The sequence below is a fragment of the Magallana gigas genome, chromosome 8 (genome assembly GCF_963853765.1).
Source record: "Magallana gigas chromosome 8, xbMagGiga1.1, whole genome shotgun sequence".
NCBI classification, from domain to species: domain Eukaryota; kingdom Metazoa; phylum Mollusca; class Bivalvia; order Ostreida; family Ostreidae; genus Magallana; species Magallana gigas.
Genome location: NC_088860.1, coordinates 3,158,399 through 3,179,205, shown reverse-complemented (window position 1 = coordinate 3,179,205; position 20,807 = coordinate 3,158,399). Strand labels below are relative to the sequence as shown.

The following is a 20,807-nucleotide window of genomic DNA, read 5'->3' as shown; positions in this document are numbered from 1 at the left end:
CTAAAAATAAACAAAGTCGTCATTTAACAGGAAGTTGACATCCGATTGGTACAAAAATATTTCCCACGATATGGCATGCCTAAACAAATACAGTTACTGTGTTAAAATTTCAAGCATCTGTGATAAATAGTTGCTGAAAAAAATGCGACAGAAATTTTTGTTACGGACAGACAGATAGACAGAAGGACAGACAGACAGACAGACAAAGGTAAAACAGAATACCCCCTTCTTCTGAGCGGGGGTATAATTATTTTATACAATGAAATATTTGCCCATGTTTTATTGCTATCCCCCCCCCCCTTCCTTTTGCCGTCATTGTCAGTAGGTAAATTTAAGACTGGGCGAATTCCAATGTCTCAAATTCTGTTTTTTTTAACACAACCGTGTCTGGGCAAATTCAAAATGGGGCGAAAATGTTTTCAAGTGTAGAAGGTAAAAACTGCATGGGGCAAAAATAACCCGATATACAGTATTCTTATTTTCCAAAGTTCAAAAATCAAGTGTTGAGGTGAAATTTGAAATAATTTACATAAAGGTTCACTTTGTTGAATACTGCAAAGTTAAGTATATTAACCAATCAAAACTTACCTGAGCCGGTGACGTCATTGAATCTGCCTCATCCAGAATGATGATCTTAAATGGAGGGCAGGGCTTCCCACTGAAATCAGAGAGAGTCATACATTACAGAGGTCAATATGATAGGGTCAAACATTACAGAGGGCCTAACATTACAGAGTCAATATAATAGGGTCAAACATTACAGGGGTCAATATGACAGAGCAAAACATTACGAAGTCAATATGATAGGGTCAAACATTACAGAGGTCAATATGATAGGGTCAAACATTACAGAGTCAATATGATAGGGTCAAACATTACAGAGTCAATATGATAGGGTCAAACATTACAGAGGTCAATATGATAGGGTCAAACATTACAGAGTCAATATGATAGGGTCAAACATTTCAGAGTCAATATGATAGGATCGAGCATTACAGAGGTCAATATGATAGGGTCAAACATTACAGAGGGCCTAACATTACAGAGTCAATATAATAGGGTCAAACATTACAGGGGTCAATATGACAGAGCAAAACATTACGAAGTCAATATGATAGGGTCAAACATTACAGAGGTCAATATGATAGGGTCAAACATTACAGAGGTCAATATGATAGGGTCAAACATTACAGAGTCAATATGATAGGGTCAAACATTACAGAGTCCATATGATAGGGTCAAACATTACAGAGGTCAATATGATAGGGTCAAACATTACAGAGTCAATATGATAGGGTCAAACATTTCAGAGTCAATATGATAGGATCGAGCATTACAGAGGTCAATATGATAGGGTCAAACATTACAGAGGGCCTAACATTACATAGTCAATATGATAGGGTCAAACATTACAGAGTCAATATGATAGAGGCAAACATTATGGGTCAAACATTACAGAGTCAATATGATAGGGTCAAACATTACAGAGGACCAAACATTACAGAGTCAATATGATAGAATTGTTACAAGATTTATTATAGGGCACAGAATATTTTACAATTGTTATGAAAGTACATGTATTATGATGTATGAAATTAGTGAGGAATAACTCTAAAATTTTCAAACAATCAAATGAAAATTTGAAGCATAACATAATGAATCACAGCAACATTGGCCGGCGTCATAAACTCATCATTATATGTTGTCTTACTCTGGTCTTGTTCCACTTGCTGTAGTCTGGGCAAATTTTTTCACCTTTTCTCGAACTACATTTATTCCACGTTCATCAGAAGCATTTAACTCCAAGACTCTCAGTTTCATCATCTCAGCTCTGTAAATCAAAGAATCCTTCTTACAGTATTTAAATAAAAGATTTTAAAGACTATCAAGTACTCAACAACTTACAGTAATGAAACAACAACTAACAGAGCTTACCCAAACAAAGATCTTGCAGCAGCCAAAATGGTGGAAGTTTTTCCGGTTCCCGGGGGTCCATAGAACAAAAGGTTGGGAAGCTAAAAATTGTAAACATTTATGAACAAATGAAGGAACCTTAGTAAGAAAACAGATCACCTGTAAATATTTACTTTGCAAATTTACAAGAATATTAAATTTAATAATAAAGATAGAGCATTTGTGGAAATCCTAATTCAAAAGAAAATTTATATGAAATAGGGCATGTCAATTTTCTGTAAAACTATAACAACAGTTTGTGCCTATGAGTATCTGTGAGACATGTTCCAACTATAACATCAAAATTTAATGATGATTTAAGCTTTAAGTATTTTCATGAAACTATTTGCTTGCCCTCTCATTGACTTAATAAAAAAGAACCTGATTTGGGTAATTCTTACCTACCAATTGAGCATCATTTTTTTAAATACATGTTTTTCAAGGAAGGTACTTTGAAAATTCACTACCTTCAACTACAAGTTTCAACGAAAAGTCAGGCAAACAAACAATTTTATAAGACAGCCTTATTAATTTGATGCTTTCTCAGACCATCTATTACTAACTGACATCAAATCTAAAACATCTTAGCCTTAGATGAGCTTACATCTGATCCTTCCAGGGATTTCTTCAGGACCGCAACAACTTCATCTTGATAGGCAACGTCGTCCACGGATCGAGGCCGACTGATAAACAATAAATATGGTTAATTGTCAGTGTAAGTAGTGGTCAAAAAATGCTAATGGACTCTACAATGACCAGTTACCATGCTAACCAAAATATTTAATACACTTTTAAAAACTTTTGCTACTGTAGTGATGTTTACTTTGCAAAACAGTTACCCTATAAATTACTTCCCAATAATTTAAACCACAAAGATTGGCCCCATTCAACAAAATTATTGTTCTGTTTATATTAGATTATGAAAATGTCTTTTTTCCAATTATAATTTTTAGAATAGTGGCATAGTTCTAGACGTTTTAACTTTTAACAGTGTGCAGGGAAGGCACCCTGGTATTACAATTTCTCCACCCATGGCACATGTTTCTGCTTTGATTTTCCTCCTTTCCCTGAACCAGCTGCTTCCAGTGATTTTGGGTCTTTTGAAGTTGTTCCAGCCTCTCGGGGCTTAAAAAAGGGATGCATTGTCTGTAATGGACAAAAGAAAATATTTATAAAATTATTTCCAACAGCGTCTATCACATTATTCGAATGCATATATATCTGTATATTGGGAGATTATTGTTTAACATTTTGTTTAATTTACGTGTTCACTACAAAGTATGGTTCAAATTCATTTTGTTAACCGGTATACTAGTTGTAACTTACTGATTTACAACAGTCAACAGCAATGTATTTTCTGTATAATTTCGCGCCAGATTGTAAACAGGAAGTCAAAAGCTTTCACGTCTTCTGCACAAAGAAGAGTTCCGAGATAATGTCAATCCCAGAGAAAATTCAGGAGCCACGAAATGTTGATTTGGCGGCTGCAGGCCGAGGCGTGTGGCTTGTTAAGGTACCTAGACCAGAAGGATGAATTATTTTTTAGAAACTGAAAGAGTTCATACGTGAATAAAGTGCGTTTGGGCCACAATAACTTAGAGATGATGCTGAAATTGTGCTTTCTTCTGTTACTTTGAATTATGTGATCACTCTATTCACGAGCCTATGCCATTGCACTTTTTATGATATTATAAATATATTGATATCTGAATATTCAATGAGGCAGAAAATATCATCGAACCCATGCAAACCAACTGCATGAATTTCAAGTCTGATGCACAAGTGACAATTAGTTGATTCATCTGTTGCAAATAATTGATTAAACCCTTTTACCAAATAGAATTGATTAAATCACCCCCCCCCCCCTTAAGCTCATTGGACGAGACATTCACTTGGTGTCTATGATGCCAAGCAGGCTAATCTTTACAGAGATTTAGCTCAACTTGATATTTGAGCTGATGCCTTCATTGGTAAAATCAACAGTCCAAATATCAAACCAAATTTCTGCCAAGATTACTGAGCAAGTGAATGCCTTCATCAAAGTTAGCTCTTAGCATTGGTCAATGCCATCTTTTACTGTATTAAAACCAACTTTTGTTTTTGTGAAAAAATTTTGTTAGCGAAAGTTGTTTTGTTTTTTTTTCTTAAAAAGGCTTGATTGCAAAAATGTGTTGTCACAAACCATTTTTGTTTTGTTTTTTCTTGTAAAGGCTTGATTGTGAAAATTTGTTTTTGCAAACCATTTCATCGCTGATATCAAAATGAAGTTGTCAAAGATAAATGTTGGTTTACAGTACAGAGTCTGTAACCTTCCATTGCACCACTGACCACTTAGGCAATAATATGCTAAAAAACCCTGGGTTCTGTTCAATGAACCATTATTATGTACACATATAAAACAGTCAGCTAGGTTTGGTGGTTGTTTATGTCAATGAGCTTAGATTGTGAAACATTGAACTAAAATGTGGCATTCACAAGAACAAGAACAAGAACACATATTTCTTTTAGCTCAGTTGTTGAGCAATTTACTTCATGGTTCCATATTCAAATCCTGGCATGGTTTGTTGCATTCTAGATGTTACAGGTACATGCATGTTTAAATCACTGAATTCAAAGTTTTTAATTGGAACTAATGCATATGTGAAAATTGATATGCACACTCTACTTAATTTTATGTAATTGTAGGTACCAAAGTATTTACAGGAGAGATGGGAGAAGAACAAATCAACAAAAACAGAAGTGGGAAAGATGAGAATTACACGATCCAGGTAGCGCATGTTTTTCTGCACTGTAAATTGCACCTTTTTTTAACATGTTCAGAGCTGTACTTCCCTGGTCATCCATCCAATTTTTTTCAGACTGGGAGGTACAACCCTGCAGCTAGAATGTGTGGCATTGTTCTCTAGTTGTTTAAACCTTTCACATTCAGGACCTTTTACTCATTTTCATGGAAAAAAAATCTTTGAAAATCACTTCATGCGTAAAATTTGGAAACCTAACTACACAAGAATAATATATGAAAATTTCTGTATATATTTTTTATGATTCTTTACGTTTTGTTTACTAGTATTTCAATTTTTAAACATTAGACTTAATATCTGTCAACTATGAATGATGCTTTATTGATGTGGAAAATTGTTTACTGGTCACATTTGACTGAGAGTTATAAAAAGAATTCTTTTATTTGTTAATGAAAAATAAAGTGAATTATGTCAGCAAAGGTACAGTTAGAAGCAGGTATAAACTTAATAACCTGTAGGTCATTTTGATGTAGAACATAAGATGGAGAGCTGATTGATTCTGTGATAATATTTGTAGATTTCCTGGACAGAAACCAAAAGTTACTTTCACTATTGATGAGGAGTTGGCGAAAGGGCCACCGGGAGAAATGCCCATTCCCCGGGAGCACAACATGATCCTGACAGGGCTGGGCAACCAGAACCTCGTGGTCTTTTCACAAACACCTGTCACCGTCAAACAAGGTATCTGTTGTTCTTGTAATGAAAATTGCATTATTTTACTGGTATATGATCACTATTATCACGTTATCACTGTAAAAATTACCTTATATTAACTGTAAATACTATACATGTTGCATTATTTTTTTGGTATATAATCACTATTATCACTGTAAAAATTACATTATATTAACTGTAAATATGTTGCATTATTCTTGTAAAGATAATTTGCGTTGTGTTATCTTTGATTGTAATTTCCAACGTCATCCTTTTCTTTGACAGAATCTAGCTCAGGGTCAGTGGATGTGGTAGCTTCAGGTCAGTTTTTTCATTGATTCAGTTTATAGCTGAAGTCACTAAAATACAAACCTATACATAAACTGAAAACTTACTTTGGATGAAGGAAATACCCATGTGTCTAGTTATTTTCGCGATTACCGGTAATATATAATTTTCGCATATAATTTTTTCTTTTTACATGGCCTCTTTGACTTCACAAAAAATACTGAATGCAAAAATTATGTCCTATAATGTTTAAATTGCAAATATTGACAAATGCAGAAAAAAGGTTACATTTTACACCATTTATGTAAATGTTTTGACAGGTGAAAATAATATATTTGTGGTAATTCGATTAAGATCAGATCATATCTGTGATAAGTGCCTCATCATTCCTTCAGATCTGATACCTTGTACAACATTTATTGAAATAAAACTGTCAGGCATCAATTCACTTGTATGTGCATTTTGTGTTGCTAGTAAAAATTAGAAACATCTGATTCAGTTACATAAAATGGTATCCATTTAATTAAATACTTGACTTGATGCATTAAAGGTTGTCATATTTTGACGCACTTTCTATCGAAATAAACAATAAAATGAAGGATAATTTTATAAAAGTTTTCTCTCCCAAAATTGTCACCTAATAGTGTAGTGCAATATGGGTTAGAGTGCTGCAAATCTGTAAGTCATGGGTTCCAATCCCGCTGGGGCTTTTATAACTTTTACCGATTCTAAAATTTTAAAAATATATTTTGTGGTCAAATATCGTAAAATTTGAAAATTCTTAACTGATGGAAGTATTTTCACTATAATGTAATTTTATTCACATGAATATCGATCTATAATATAATTTTATTCACATAAATATTGACAGGTGTCCCAACCTTAAACTTTTTCATTAGATATTAATCACAACAACAATACAAATGCATAGATTGCTGACATTTGATTATCCCCCTTTACAGAATGTCTCCATTTTCATGTAAGATCTATTTAATATTTTATTAGACAATAGAAAATATATCATGCATATGACTTAAGATTTGTGATCCTCTCCACCTATAAATTAAATATCTAAGATTTTCAAATTTATTTGTCAATGGTCATTATAGCATGCATATGCGAAGAAATTCCTGCATATTCCCCAACCCTTAATTACAGATTTGTAAGATCTCGGCGTTTCATTTGTCAATGAATGGGCATGCATATAACACACAAATCGTAACCCCTATTTCATCCTTAATTACAGATTTTTGAGATATCTGTAGTTTATAAAACATTGAGCAATACAACATGGATATAACACAGGGATTCATGCCTATCCCCCACCAGCATTATAAATTATGGTTTTGTAAGGTCTTTGTGGTTTCATTAGACAGGATAGCTGTGGAGGGCAAGGTCATACAGAGGGCGGACTGTCAGCCAGACAAAACCATAAGCTACATGAATCTCAAAAGGTAAATTAACGGACAGTGTGTCAATTAAGGTTCCGAGTTATCTGTTATATATCAAACAATATCTTGGCTGAAAATGGTGTTTATTTTGATATATCTTGTAGAATTATCATTACTCCATGTCTTTCTAAATCCCATTGCTTATTGTCAAAAATGATACATTAGAGTGAAAATTAGTAATTTGAAGAAAAAAAATATGCTATGAACGGTACATTTATTGTTGACTTGTGAAAGGGTGTTTAGAATTACAAATAAATTAAAAAAACTAAAATTACGGTAAGCCATTCACATATAAAAAAGAAATTTAAATGACCTATTGATCTTCAAGTATTTAGTGAAACCATCATCAAACTAAATCTTTGTTTCTCTACAATTCAGAAAGCAGCTTGAAATCAAGAACAAACCTCAGAGAGAAGTTATACAGATCACCAAAGTGGTCCCAATGTATAAGCCGGTCAACAACCACGTCCACAATGTAAGTACCACAAAAAGGTCAAGGTCATCAGGGGTCAGAATGTTCTCAAATAATGTGGAGAGAGAGAGAGGCTGTTCTTTAACACTGTAATCTGTGTCTTGGCCATTAATAGGATTAGTAGTACATGTATTGCCCCATTAGAGGAATGGCCTTGTATTGCTTTATAGCCCCTGATCGGTCTGTAGACAGGATGTTGTCTTAACTTAAATTCCAGTCACCAGACAGTGGATCCTTCACTTTGAGAAAAGTATTCTCTCATTTAAATTTGAGTGGGGAAAATTGATAAATTATTCTATGAACTTGTAATGAATTAAGTAATAAGGAATCATTCTTTGAATATTATGAGGTGATCAAACACAGTCGGGCGTGATCAAATCTATCATAAAGCCCTTGGGTATTATTTAATTTGATCACCCTGACCGTATTTGATCACTTCATAATACTTCAAGAATTATTCCTTATTACTTATATTTATAATATAACTTTTAGCAATTGCACAATTAAATACATAAATAGCCGTTGATGTAATGTATAGAGCATTACAAAATCAGTTGAAGTGTTATCACAAATTAAGACATTGGTAAATGTAAATATTAACTCATACTCTATTGATTAGGAAAATTCTCAATAACTTTTTAATACTGCAAATATTTGATAACTGGTGTCAAGGATTCAACATCAGGAAATCTTAAAAGCTAAAGAGAAAGTGAGATGCAACAATACATGTATTTCTCTCTACACAAATAACAAATCAACACAAACTTTTATTTCTCATGGCAGTTATAAATTTCTAAAAAGAAACCTCTATTGTTTTAGAAAAAAGTGAATATTTTGACATCAATTGTTTAGCATCGTCGGATACCCACAGGTGATCGCGTGATAAGTAAAAGACGCGATCACTCGTGGGTATCCAATGATGATTGTTAAGATCTGAAGTGAATAATTTTAACTCAGATGTTTAGAACTGGTTTGAATATTTCCAAACATCGTTGTCCTTCTTCACTCAGGCTCCTTCGTCAGATAAAAACAAAGTGGAGAAGAGGCTGAGGGAGGATAAAGAGAAAGTGATGGACATCTTGTTTAATGCATTTGAGAAACACCAGTATTACAACGTCAAAGACCTGGTCACCCTCACCAAACAGCCAATAGTAAGTCACGTTTATTATACATGTATCATGTTAAAGGGGAAGGAAACTATTTATAGATATGTTGTACAATAAATCAATTAATTATCATCTATTATAATTGTAAATCGTATTTATTTTCATTAAGAACCCTCAGAACAATGAATAATTCAAGAAAATCGATCGCTTGATTTAAATTTCCGCCGCTATGGGAGCTGCCATTGAACTTTAATCTATGACTTCACACCATCTATTCTGGTTTGTTTTCTCAACATAGCATCAGTATTTGAGCAAATGACAAGTTCTGGAAAATTTGAAACAATATCGACTTGAGACCGTCCTTTAACCTACATGTACATTGCATGTGTAAACCAAACCGGAATAGATGGTGTGATGTCAAAATAGTAAAAAAAAATTGTTTTTAAGGCGTCTACCTAATGCTCGGCAGCCCTCTAGTGATCGTTTAGATTGGCAATCGTCCAGATTCTTATTCTGCACCGCCTTTTTAATGCGCGTAAGAAATAAGTTCCTTAAAGTATTAAAAATTTTACAAGATTTTTATTCCATTTATTCAACTAAATTGTGTACAAAAAACCCTTGCCTATTTGGGTATTAACAACTCATTTCATAAGTATAAAGGACAATGTGCAGTATGGTCAAATATCTGGCCCCATTTTTAACCAATTTCTAAATAGTGTCGTATGAAAATCAAATCTTTATAAATCATTGTACAGAGGATGCCTATCACTTTAATCTTGATTTTAGTCATCATTGCCCAGTCGCTGTTTATCTATGACGTCACCTAAATGACCAACTTCCCGCACTTTTGCAAACAAATAAAAATATTGTTATTTTTTCTTTATATTTTGCATTCGGAAATATAGAGCGCAGGTCTGCTCAAGTACGATTTTAAGATATGGTTTTCTTTATATAAATATACAAAACATACAAAAAAAGTGTTACTTGAGTAAGGCTTTACTTGAGTAAGGCTGCATTACTACATGTGATAATTTAAAATACTTTATTAATATAGATAAAGTATGTGTTTGACTTTCCTTCCCGTTTAATGAATTAGTTACTGCCCTTGGAATTAGATTGGTCGTATTGTCTTTGCCGTCTAAACTGACTGCAGTATAAAAAAGAGGATTGCTTGTGACATATAAATATATATAATAAATAAATGATTCTCAATTCACATGATTTATGTGAACCTGTATATCTGGTTTGAATATATTTTGTACTGTAGTTATATACTACAGTAAAAACACGGTTATAGCGAACACGCTAATAATGAATTGACGCTTACAGCGAAGTGAATTTCATTCCCCAAGTCTGTATTTCATGTTGTAAACTTGACGGATATAACGAATTACGCTTATAACGAAGTTAAATTGTCCGTCCCTTGGACTTCGTTATAAGCGTGTTTTACTGTACATTGGGTGGCACAAGTTATATAACTTAAATATTGCCCTCTCCCCCACCTACCGGTATTCATTTCTAATAATTCTAACTTGTATATTGAGAATTCTGTATATAAATATTGAATTGAATATTGAATATTGAATTGAAGCATAGGTTATAGAAAAAAAGTGGTCAAAGTTCTTTTGTTATTGTAAGTAATTCTCAGATAAAAACAGAAACTGAATTGAAATTTAACAACCATGGAAACTAAATGCAGGTTCAAAGAGTAAAAAGTCAATTTTTCTGTGGATTTTGATCTTTCTAAGAGGATGTGCTTTGTACACATTGTAACTTAAAGTAGCTTGCCATCAAACTTCACTTCTCTTTCCTTAAAATCAAGAGGTTCCTTATTGGTTTGACATTTTCAGCAACAGCTGAAGAAGAAATGATAATATTTTATGGATTTCCTTTAAAGATGATAACAGTTTTGAAAAATAAAACAAGTGCAAAGAAAGAGGACTGAGTACAAGAGTAAATCACAATTCAGCAGTAAAGATAGAATTTTAAACAAAACTCTCAGCTCATGATCAGCTACCAATGGTTTGTAGCGGTGGGAAGTCTGCTACTTAGTCAGTCTTGAGAGACCTCAGTTTTTATCCACCTTTTACTTTTGGTACGATATGATACGGGTTTTGCATGGATTACTTCTGACGTACTGATATACTTTGGTGATTAGGACTGGAGGAAGGTCTTTGGATGGGCATTGTCATTTAGTTATATATCCAAGATACATGCAGATTCTGATAGAGTTGTCTTTCTTGATCTGTTATGGTGTCTTTATACATGCAGCTAATATTGTAACTAAGATAAAACATCATTGCAATGTTTGGAGAAAAGTCCTTTAATCTGGTCTGTACTATTGAAGAGCCTCAGTCAAAAGGGATATAAGCTGAAAAGAATGAAACTTTCTCAATTTTTGGGATATAATTTCCTTATGCAGTCTTTCTTGGCTATCAAATCACTACATTTTCAGAGAATCAGTATCTCTGTTTAGAGGAAAACAGTCCAAAGTTAATGAAGTCATATAACCATTGTGTATATACAGTATTTCAAAAGCATTTTTCATTGCATTGTATTTCCTATTTTGTCTAAAAGGACTGTATATGGTTTGAGCCTAAAATGGCCCCCTTAAATAAACATTGTCATTTTACTGCAATTCTTTGTTTTATTTATGCAAATATTCATTTGAAATTTTTTCATAATTTTCATTTTGATTTAAGTGCCCACAATTTAAAAATATGACATCATAAAGTTAACCTTTTCCCGCCATTTTCTCATTTTTAGCATAAAACGGCTTGTTTTGAAGCAGTTTTTCTTTAAGGAAACATTGAGCGACTGCTTGAACAAACAAAATATTTTCACCAAAGATGTATCTCTCCAGTACTTATAAGTGACAAAAAGTTTGTTCTTGTTCAAAGAGTCGCTCTATATTTCCCACTCGAAAAAAAATGAGAAAAATGTCAATTTTTGACTGATTTTGAATGAATTATAAAAATAGCGTCACTTCTGACGTCATATACTGCCAGTGAGTGCATATAAATCAAATAAATAGGTAAAAAACATATTTTATGTCAACTCTTTTATAAGATAACACAACAAATTAATGTACCTGAATCATTTTAAAAATAGCTAATTATGGGGGCCAAATTGACTTATATCATATTTAGTTCTTTGAAAATACAATATTCATGTAAGGAAATATTTCCATAAGTTTTCATGTTGGAATACTCACATTTTGACATCAGTGAATTTTCCCACAATGTCATTTTCACATACAAAAATAGCCTGATTAATTTAATGACAATTACCAGCAATTTACCAACTTTTAACATTCCTGAAAGAAATTAACCTAGCTGAAAAAATGTATCCCTATCCTTTTTTTGGGGGGGGGTGTCATAGGGCTACATTTCAACCTATCAATCATAATTACAAAGACCTTGCTCTGCAGGTACCCTATAGTGTCCAGTCTCTCAGTCCGTCTGTCTGTCTGTTTGTCCATCTGTTTTTGTCCATCTAAGATTACTCATTCCAAGTAAATTTTCTCTCCGTTTTGCCCAATCTGGCAAATAACCCAGAGAGTGTCTTTGGTCTAAGAATGCACAAACTTTCTAGGTCAAGGTTATGCCAGACCACATTAACAAATGTTTGTCCAGAGCATATATTCTCACCTCATAGCCAAATCTGGCTCATATAACATATACATGCTTTTAGAGAAAGGATGTGCAGTGACCTTGAACCACATTTCTAGGTCAAATGTGAAGGCCATAGCTGACATCTCCCATCTTGTTAAGATTAAACCAGAAGAATGCTTCTAATTATAAGGAGTTTGCAATGAACTTGAATTAAAATTCTTTACCAACTGTGAAATTTCTAAGTCAGATTAAGATCAAAGTAAAGTCCACTGAAATGCTTTTTATCCTAATGTCCAATATAGAAGCAGGGCCACCATCTCAACATTGTGTAGGTCACAGCTGACATTGAGATGTTGGTATTAGTAAATGACTCTACAAGGGTTGTAAAAAGGATATAGCAAGGTAACAAAAACAATTAACGAAGAACAAGCAAGTTTTTATACTGAGAGAACATTTTATACTGGTTCATAATATTTGTTAGATGTGTGAACAGTATATTAGGATATTCAATTTCCACTGCAATCCTTAACAGGAAGTTAAGTGCTACTGGTTTGAGATATACAATGAAGGCCATCATTGTTTATGAGTGAAGTGTGGAGAAAGAAAGTGTTAGATGTCTCTAAGGCCTGAATGTATTAACCTCACCCTCCAACAATCCTCGCCTGGATGCAGTTTCCTTATTACACACAACTTTTTCCTGTTCATTAGTAACGTCTTCTGCTTCTAGGTCAAATTCCTTTAAGATGTTATAAGTCTCTTGTAACGGATTTGAATATTGCATTGTCGAGAGATTATGATTCTTTCATCAGTTAAAGATATCATCTACATCTACATTTTGTTGCATATCTTTTAGGTAACATAAATTACATGGAGGACCTATGTACAAATACTCCTCAAATACTGCTGTACCAGTGTTGACTTTTGTACTTAGCATTTATATGGGGAAGGAAATCTAAATCATAAATTCCTTGACCTTAAGGCTTCTTTAGCCTTAATGTTAGGGTAAAAACTTTAAAATTGCAAATTATTTAATCTTTTGAAAAACATCTTCCTTTAACTACTTGTTCTAGTGTGGGTGTGGCTTTAATAAGTTGTTTAAGAAAATTGCTTGAATTCTTAAAAACGGTGTTTTTTTTCTCCTTGGCATTTGCCAGAAAAAAACCGAGTACATTATAAAGATGAGCAGAGGATGATTGACCAAAATTGTAAAATTTATGTCAGCGGGGATGTGGGTTGTGCTATGATGTGGCTTTTGGGTTATGCATGATTATATTTTTTATCAAATTTCGTTACATTCATTAAAAATGATCTCCCTCTTCTCCTGGCGTCTTTTATTTTGTTAAGATACCAGGGACATAATTAAAATATTGGGCTTAAAACCCCTGGTGTCATCTCCAAACTCATATTTATATATAGTCAAATATCTTTTTAAAACAGTTGGCAATCTCACCCTTACACTATATATGTGATGATACATTGGAGGAGAGGTTAGGAAAGTGACTGGGTCATCTCTCACTCTTTTAAATTGTCAACACCTATTCTATTGAAATTCTCTTTCTTTAGTTATGAGGAGACCTAGTTCATGTATTTCTTGGAAAAAATTGTTTCAGCCTTTGTGTTCCTTATTTTAGATATTGAAATATTAGATGGATGGTTAATTATCAAGATTTTAAGATATGTGTTATGAAATGCAAGAGGTTCAGTTTGTCAGTGTGGTTTATTTACATTCATAATTATAGCATGTCTGATATCAGATGAGGGCTGTTTAAAGCTTGATTCATCTATGTATTGTCATCAATTTAACTCAATTTAATCGGTACTTTGATATAGGTACTTATATGTACATGTTCCAGTTGACTGCTCTATAGATAGTACAGTCTAATTCATTTGATGACAATACATTGTAGTTGTGAGCTTGACCCCTAAGGTTTAATTATTCAACAGATGTCAAGCTTGGTTAAAACCCACTGTTAGTAACAGGATATATACTTAAACTTTCCGAATTGTCTCTAATGATTAATCTCATGATTCATTATGTATTTTGTTTATTACAACACATCCATTTTACACAAATTCTGTCATTTGTGTATGGTATGACAGATTATAAATATAAAACCTCAAAATGTCAAGGTGTCTAAATGTTACAATGTAGGTGTCTAAATGTTACAATGTAGGTGTCTAAATGAAAACTATGCTTGATTTGTCTTATTCATGCACATTCAGTCTTCCTTTTACTTGTTACTGCTAATCTTAAACAAACAAGGGTCCTTATTGCAACACGTGGACAAATTCTCTAGTGTTCTCCAAACCTTAGTCTCAATGTTCAATGTTTACTTTTTTTCAAAACAGGAAAAATGATTTGGAATGCATATTGTGTATTGTGTGAATTCCCTAGCACTCATATTGTGTTTATTTTTCTCTCTCTCTTCTTCTTTTCAAAGAATTTTGAGGAAGAGAAAAATAAAAAATTGCTGAAACCGGATATTGAATATTGATAGTTTTTGTAAAATCTGCTCACTCATTCATTTGTTGAGCACACACACTAGAAATCATTGTAATTTCTTAAGGATGTAATCTAAAGAGGGAAGTTTTAATCCAGTGAATCATATCTTGCTGGCAGTCACATCTAACAAGTAGTTAGTCTATTGAATGTCCCTCAAATTTAAATGATTTATTACATTAACTTCAATCATAGCTTTGTGAAGAGATTACACATACACTCAAACCAGTCACCCAAACAAAAACATCCACAGGTCATCTAATACAATGCAGTATTCATTTAAGTACAACCAAGCAGTAATGTAGGTAAATTATATACCTGGGGATTTTGAAACAAGAATTTCATAAGTTGAGAAAGCGAGACACACTCTGGAAGGAACACAGGGGGTTGGACAAGGCATTTATTTCTCTCTTTTTTCGAGATCCAAAAGTGCTAGCTTACTTTTCTTTCAGATTTAACTTTTTAGTTTGACAATTGTATGATAAATTGAAGAAAAAAATCATCTAAAGCATGATACTGTCAGTCTGATTATCATACATATGTAGAATTCTTAAAAGTGTCAACACTTTATATGGACACAGTATATGTATATGTACAGACCCTCAGCTGGTGTGATCGTGTGACACATTCCAAACATGTTGTGTGATGGAGACAGTGGGATTGGAGTTAGTCATTGTCTACTCTTCCTATGTATATGTTATAGAAAAAGTGATACCAAGTGTTGTTTTACTTTACGTAGATGGTTCAGGTTAAGAATGTGTCAAGTATAAGATCTATCGCCTCCACACATGAATGACCCCAGAACAAGACCACACTATGAAGGGGAGAGGTGCTAATGATCAACTTCATTCTACTTAACAGTGACACATATATTAAAATTTTAATAAAAAAAGGACATTACAGACTTAGTTTGTAGATCAGTAAGGTTGAAACATGCCCTCTCTGATGACAAAGGCTCAGCTTGTTGTTCAGTAAGGATGACACAGGCTCTGTATGTTGTTCAGTAAGGATGACACATGCTCTGTATGTTGTTCAGTAAAGATGACACAGGCTCTGTCTGTTGTTCAGTAAGGCTGACACAGGCTCTGTCTGTTGTTCAGTAAGGATGACACAGACTCTGTATGTTGTTCAGTAAGGATGACACATGCTCTGTCTGTTGTTCAGTAAGGATGACACAGGCTCTGTATGTTGTTCAGTAAGGATGACACAGGCTCTGTATGTTGTTCAGTAAGGATGACACAGACTCTGTATGTTGTTCAGTAAGGATGACAAAGGCTCTGTATGTTGTTCAGTAAGGCTGACACAGGCTCTGTATGTTGTTCAGTAAAGATGATACATGCTCTGTCTGTTGTTCAGTAAGGATGACACAGGCTCTGTATGTTGTTCAGTAAGGATGACACAGGCTCTGTATGTTGTTCAGTAAAGATGACACATGCTCTGTCTGTTGTTCAGTAAGGATGACACAGGCTCTGTATGTTGTTCAGTAAGGATGACACATGCTCTGTCTGTTGTTCAATAAGGATAATATATGCTCTGTCTCTTGTTCAGTTAAGATGACACATGCTCTGTCCATTGTTTAGATAGGATTAAATAGTCTTTTTCTTTTGTTCAGTAAGGATGTTTTTTTACCCAAATAAGTTACCTATTTTTATGGTACCTGTTTGTGCTTATATTGCTTTGATTACCTTTGGTAAAAGACTTGATAACATCACTTTATTTAGATTGTGTTCAATGGTTGTTAACAGATTAACTAACAAATTGTCCTTTATAACCATATATTTACCTGCATCGTTATTAAATCAGATGCATGCTGTATCTATATGAATACTCTGTCATATTATTCTGTTTACTGAAGAATTAGCAATGGTCTCTCTACTTATTTTTCACTGTCATATCTTATTACATGCAATTATCGTGTGTATTACAAATAAGGTTAAAAAACATAATATTTCGAAGAGAACTTGCAAAGTGAATAAGGGGTGTAAGTTTCAGCTGTCAATGACCTGCAGACAGATGTATACATATATAACAAAACCTAACGTAATAAATAACCATTGAATTGGGGAATAGCAAAATAAATTCCAAGCATCAAGAATAAAGATGGAACAATTATGTTACATTTGTTTTCGTTTAAGAAGAGTGAATCAGGAAGCCGTCCTCATGCAGTTTATCCGGTGTGTCGGTTAAAACACTGGCTGAAGACTTCCGTCGTTGTCGGCTGCTGTAGGACCTTGCTTTGAGTTGTGTGGGGTATTAAACATAGTGGGGGTCCTTCTATTTGGGGTCAGGGGGTGGTCCCTACAGTGGACTGCTCAACTAGCCACATTTTGTATTCAAAACTACCTGTACTGCAAGCGATAGTAATAATAAACAAACAGTAATAATTACTCAGTAAAGGAGTCCTCATTAGGCAACATTACATGGGGGCCCAATCTTAAATCCTATCATTATCTGGCTATGTTTGTTAACTGTACTAACTTGTCAAGTTCTGTCCATCTGCACACACATTGTTACGGTATTGTTATACAAGCACACTTACATAAAGGACAGTGGATTACACAGATTGTTGCATAAAGGTGGTATGGGACATCTATTGATATTAAAGTGGATTTAAGTTCATTATAATTATAACACTTTCACTGGTTTAGAATTTTCAAACTTTACAATATTTAACAAAGAAATATTTATTTATTTTTATTTTGAAAATGTAAAATTTTTTAAAATTCCCAGCAGGATTCGAACTCAAGACTTACAGAACCCTCTAACTCACTGCTCTACTCTGTTTACCAGTATATAATTATAATAATAATAATAATAGTTTATTTCCAATTTTGGGCCCAGAGGGCATACAAGATTACAGATATTAGATAGAAATGCCTAAAAGAGAGATTCTACATATAAAAATAGTCCATACACATACATGAACTTGTAACAGCCGGGCAAATGTACATCAGTATGTCAAAACATATTAACAATGTGCATATAATATGTACCGGTAGTCATAAAAGTAGTTTATAAAAATCATGATTTGTATAAGTATTATATATGGTATATATATCAATTTGGGGAAAAAAACTTTTTATAAAATTACTCTTAGGCATTTTATTCTTTATTTTGATAAATAATATGTCACAACATGGAGGCATCCAGTACCACCTTAAGTTATAATGATTTAATATTTTAGGCGTTTGGGGGGAGGGGGGAGGATAAGGGGTAGAACAAATTAGGTACATATTGTGTAGTTAGGGTACACACATTGGGATGCATGTGTTATGGGTTCATTTGTGAGGGAGTGTATTGGTTTATGGCTACCCATTTTAGGTGGGGTGGGGGCGGTCTGATGAGGACTTAAGAAGTTTACTTGGTGTCCATACTATGCAGACTGTTCCACAAAGATTTGTTTTTTAGGGTCATTATTTCTGTCTGTTCTGGGGCCACCTGGCCTGTACACTTACCTGTGTCTCTGACCCACCAGTTAAATACCTTAACGGTTTACATTGAGATTGTGAAAGAAGATTTAAAACATCATAAAGACTGTCAGTAAGCTCTCAATTAAAGATCAAGGGAGCAAAGATACAGAAAAAGGCGTGGTCAAATTGTAATGCAAATGAGTCCATTGACAAGTGGCTCTTTTAAATAACAATACTGCAGTACTAGTGTATACTTATGTAGGTTTTACTGATAGGGTTTTAAATGTGCTTAAGAGTCCAGTGTTTGTTCTGACAGTGATAAACAAATAACATGAGGAGTTTATAGAGGGAATTATTAAATGGCTGTTATTAAAAGCCTGGTCAGAGGTTGTGTGGGGGCGTCACAGTTACTAGGTGTCGAGAAGTATATCAGAAATGTGCAGTGTTTACCTCATAGCACAGGTGTATGTCATAAACTAATGCCTTATGGATTGGTTAAGCACAGAGAAAGATCTCTCTATTGGTCTTGACCTCTCTCTCTCGCTCTCTTCCCCCCCCCCCCCCCCCCCCCCCTAATGTTTGATGCTGTAGGATCTTCAAAGTGTATATTTGTCAAGGAAAAAACCAAAAAAGTGCAGGACCTCTTATAATTGCATTAAAACAGATTGGTATCTTTAACCATGAAAATTACTTCAAATTTCTTTATGTGGAAATGTGGAATTTTAAATTGAAATATCTCATGACAATATGTTGTACTAATCTGAACTCTAACATTTCCACAAGTATGAAGTAAAGCATCATGATGTAAATATGGATACCTATGATATGATATACAAAGTCGCAAACATAGGGGGGTTGGGTATTACATTACCTATTACATATTTAGGAGAGTCTTTATCAAGCTTCATCATTCATTCATTTATTGTCTATTTCCTCAAAATGAGATGCCAGCTCTTTATAGGTTTTATTTTCCTCATTTCTTACTCAGAACTGAAATTCGTCCTGCCCAATCTAGTGTGATTCATCATTTATATTTTTTTTAATAATTCAGCAGAATTTTAATTGATTTTTAAAAACTTTAACATGCATTTTATTGTTAAACATCATGTGCATTTGTGGTATTAGTTTATATAGATCATTTCATCTCCTTTCTCTTCAATCTTGTTTTGTGCTTGAACTTGCCAATAAAGTAATGAAGTATTGAAATTTACTGAATATTTGAGGAAAATTAAAATTTAATGAAAGTATTAATTAAAAGTTAGTGTCCTTGTAAGTTTTCTTAAGATTTTGCTGACTTTGTTAATTGAACAATGTAGACAGTGTTAGATAGTCTTCCTCCGCATTTCCTGGCTAGGCCTAACTTCCTGTACGATGTGGTCGTATGTTTTAATTGTACAAACTTCCCGTCAATGAGGAATTGATTCATTTTCCTTCGAGAATTTTCTAGCTTTTTGCATTAATTTTTAAAACTGCATAGTCAGTAAAGTTTTAACATATTTAGCTTCACAGCAAATGTATAAAATCCCAGAAACTTATTTATACATTTACAGAAATATATGTTATTGGATGGGAAAGCTATACACAGTATCATTTTATTGAAAGCATGTACAGGGTATATGCAGGCATTTTTTTTTCTAGTGTTAACTTGGTCCTAGCCTCACAAGAGCAATGAGTGTGAATTTCGAGCGAGACAGAATCTGGGGATGTGCTCCAGACGACCTGTTCAATTAATCGTGGATTTACGACATGCCAATATAGGAGATGACACTCTGTGGAGAGAGGGCCATCAAAATAATTACCATGCACCCTATGTTGACACACTGAGTCAATAGCAGGACCTTTATTTCCTGTGTGATCACTGAACTCTGGCCTTCAACTGCTTGTGTAATTACACATCATCAAGTTTATGTATTGTCTGACCCTATATAGCCCCAATACCTGCTTTATAGTTTAACAGCCATATAATTCTACATCAAATTGAAACTGAGTTATCAATTGTTTGGGGGGGGGGGGGTACTAGGCCCCTAAAATGATCAACAAGAGCTTGGATATGTAAAACAAAACACTGAATTTTGTTGCCAAACCCAGAACTAAAAATGTTCTATTAATATTATTTGTACATGTACATATTATGTCACAACAAAGTGCTGATAGTACGGCATTTCCTGGTCAGAATTACATACTGTACATGTGTTTTTGTAGTGTGCTTTGTCATAATGGCTTTACACTCCCTTTTATTTTTCAGACTTATCTGAAAGAGATACTGAAGGAGATATGCACCTACAACATGAAGGCGCCTCATCGCAACATGTGGGAGCTCAAGCCTGAGTACCGGCACTACAAAGAACAGCAGTCCTCCGGATGACCTTCAGTTACCGACCAGGGTCAAGGTCATCTGCACATTTTGTCATGCAGTTTTGATTTCTCTTTTCAAAACTTTACAAAACATCATTTTCATGTTTATTTACATCCCAGTCTGGACTATAAAGGAGTGTCCCGCAGGTTTTGGGACAGTGCAACTGTAATACAAGTCATTGTTATTAAAACTTGAAAAAACA

At 33.8% G+C, this 20,807-nt stretch overlaps 2 protein-coding genes across 2 annotated transcripts in view; one reads left to right on the top strand and one right to left on the bottom strand.

Annotated features, from left to right (window-relative positions):
- Positions 1 to 3,346, bottom strand: part of LOC105332688 (replication factor C subunit 4) — a 25,801-nt gene extending 22,455 nt beyond the window's left edge. Inside the window, exons 1-6 of the mRNA XM_066068811.1 lie at positions 3,280 to 3,346; positions 2,972 to 3,099; positions 2,558 to 2,636; positions 1,936 to 2,015; positions 1,712 to 1,831; positions 589 to 658 (exon numbers count right to left, since the gene is read on the bottom strand). Coding sequence (XP_065924883.1) covers positions 589 to 658; positions 1,712 to 1,831; positions 1,936 to 2,015; positions 2,558 to 2,636; positions 2,972 to 3,096 — 474 coding nt within the window. The 5' untranslated portion in view covers positions 3,097 to 3,099; positions 3,280 to 3,346. The remainder of the gene's footprint in view (positions 1 to 588; positions 659 to 1,711; positions 1,832 to 1,935; positions 2,016 to 2,557; positions 2,637 to 2,971; positions 3,100 to 3,279) is intronic.
- Positions 3,344 to 20,807, top strand: LOC105332690 (general transcription factor IIF subunit 2). The gene is made up of 8 exons (XM_066068801.1): positions 3,344 to 3,470; positions 4,643 to 4,721; positions 5,272 to 5,435; positions 5,694 to 5,729; positions 7,069 to 7,150; positions 7,526 to 7,622; positions 8,630 to 8,770; positions 20,495 to 20,807. Exons 1-8 carry the CDS (start codon positions 3,389 to 3,391, stop codon positions 20,612 to 20,614), a joined length of 801 nt encoding a protein of 266 aa, XP_065924873.1. The 5' UTR covers positions 3,344 to 3,388; the 3' UTR covers positions 20,615 to 20,807.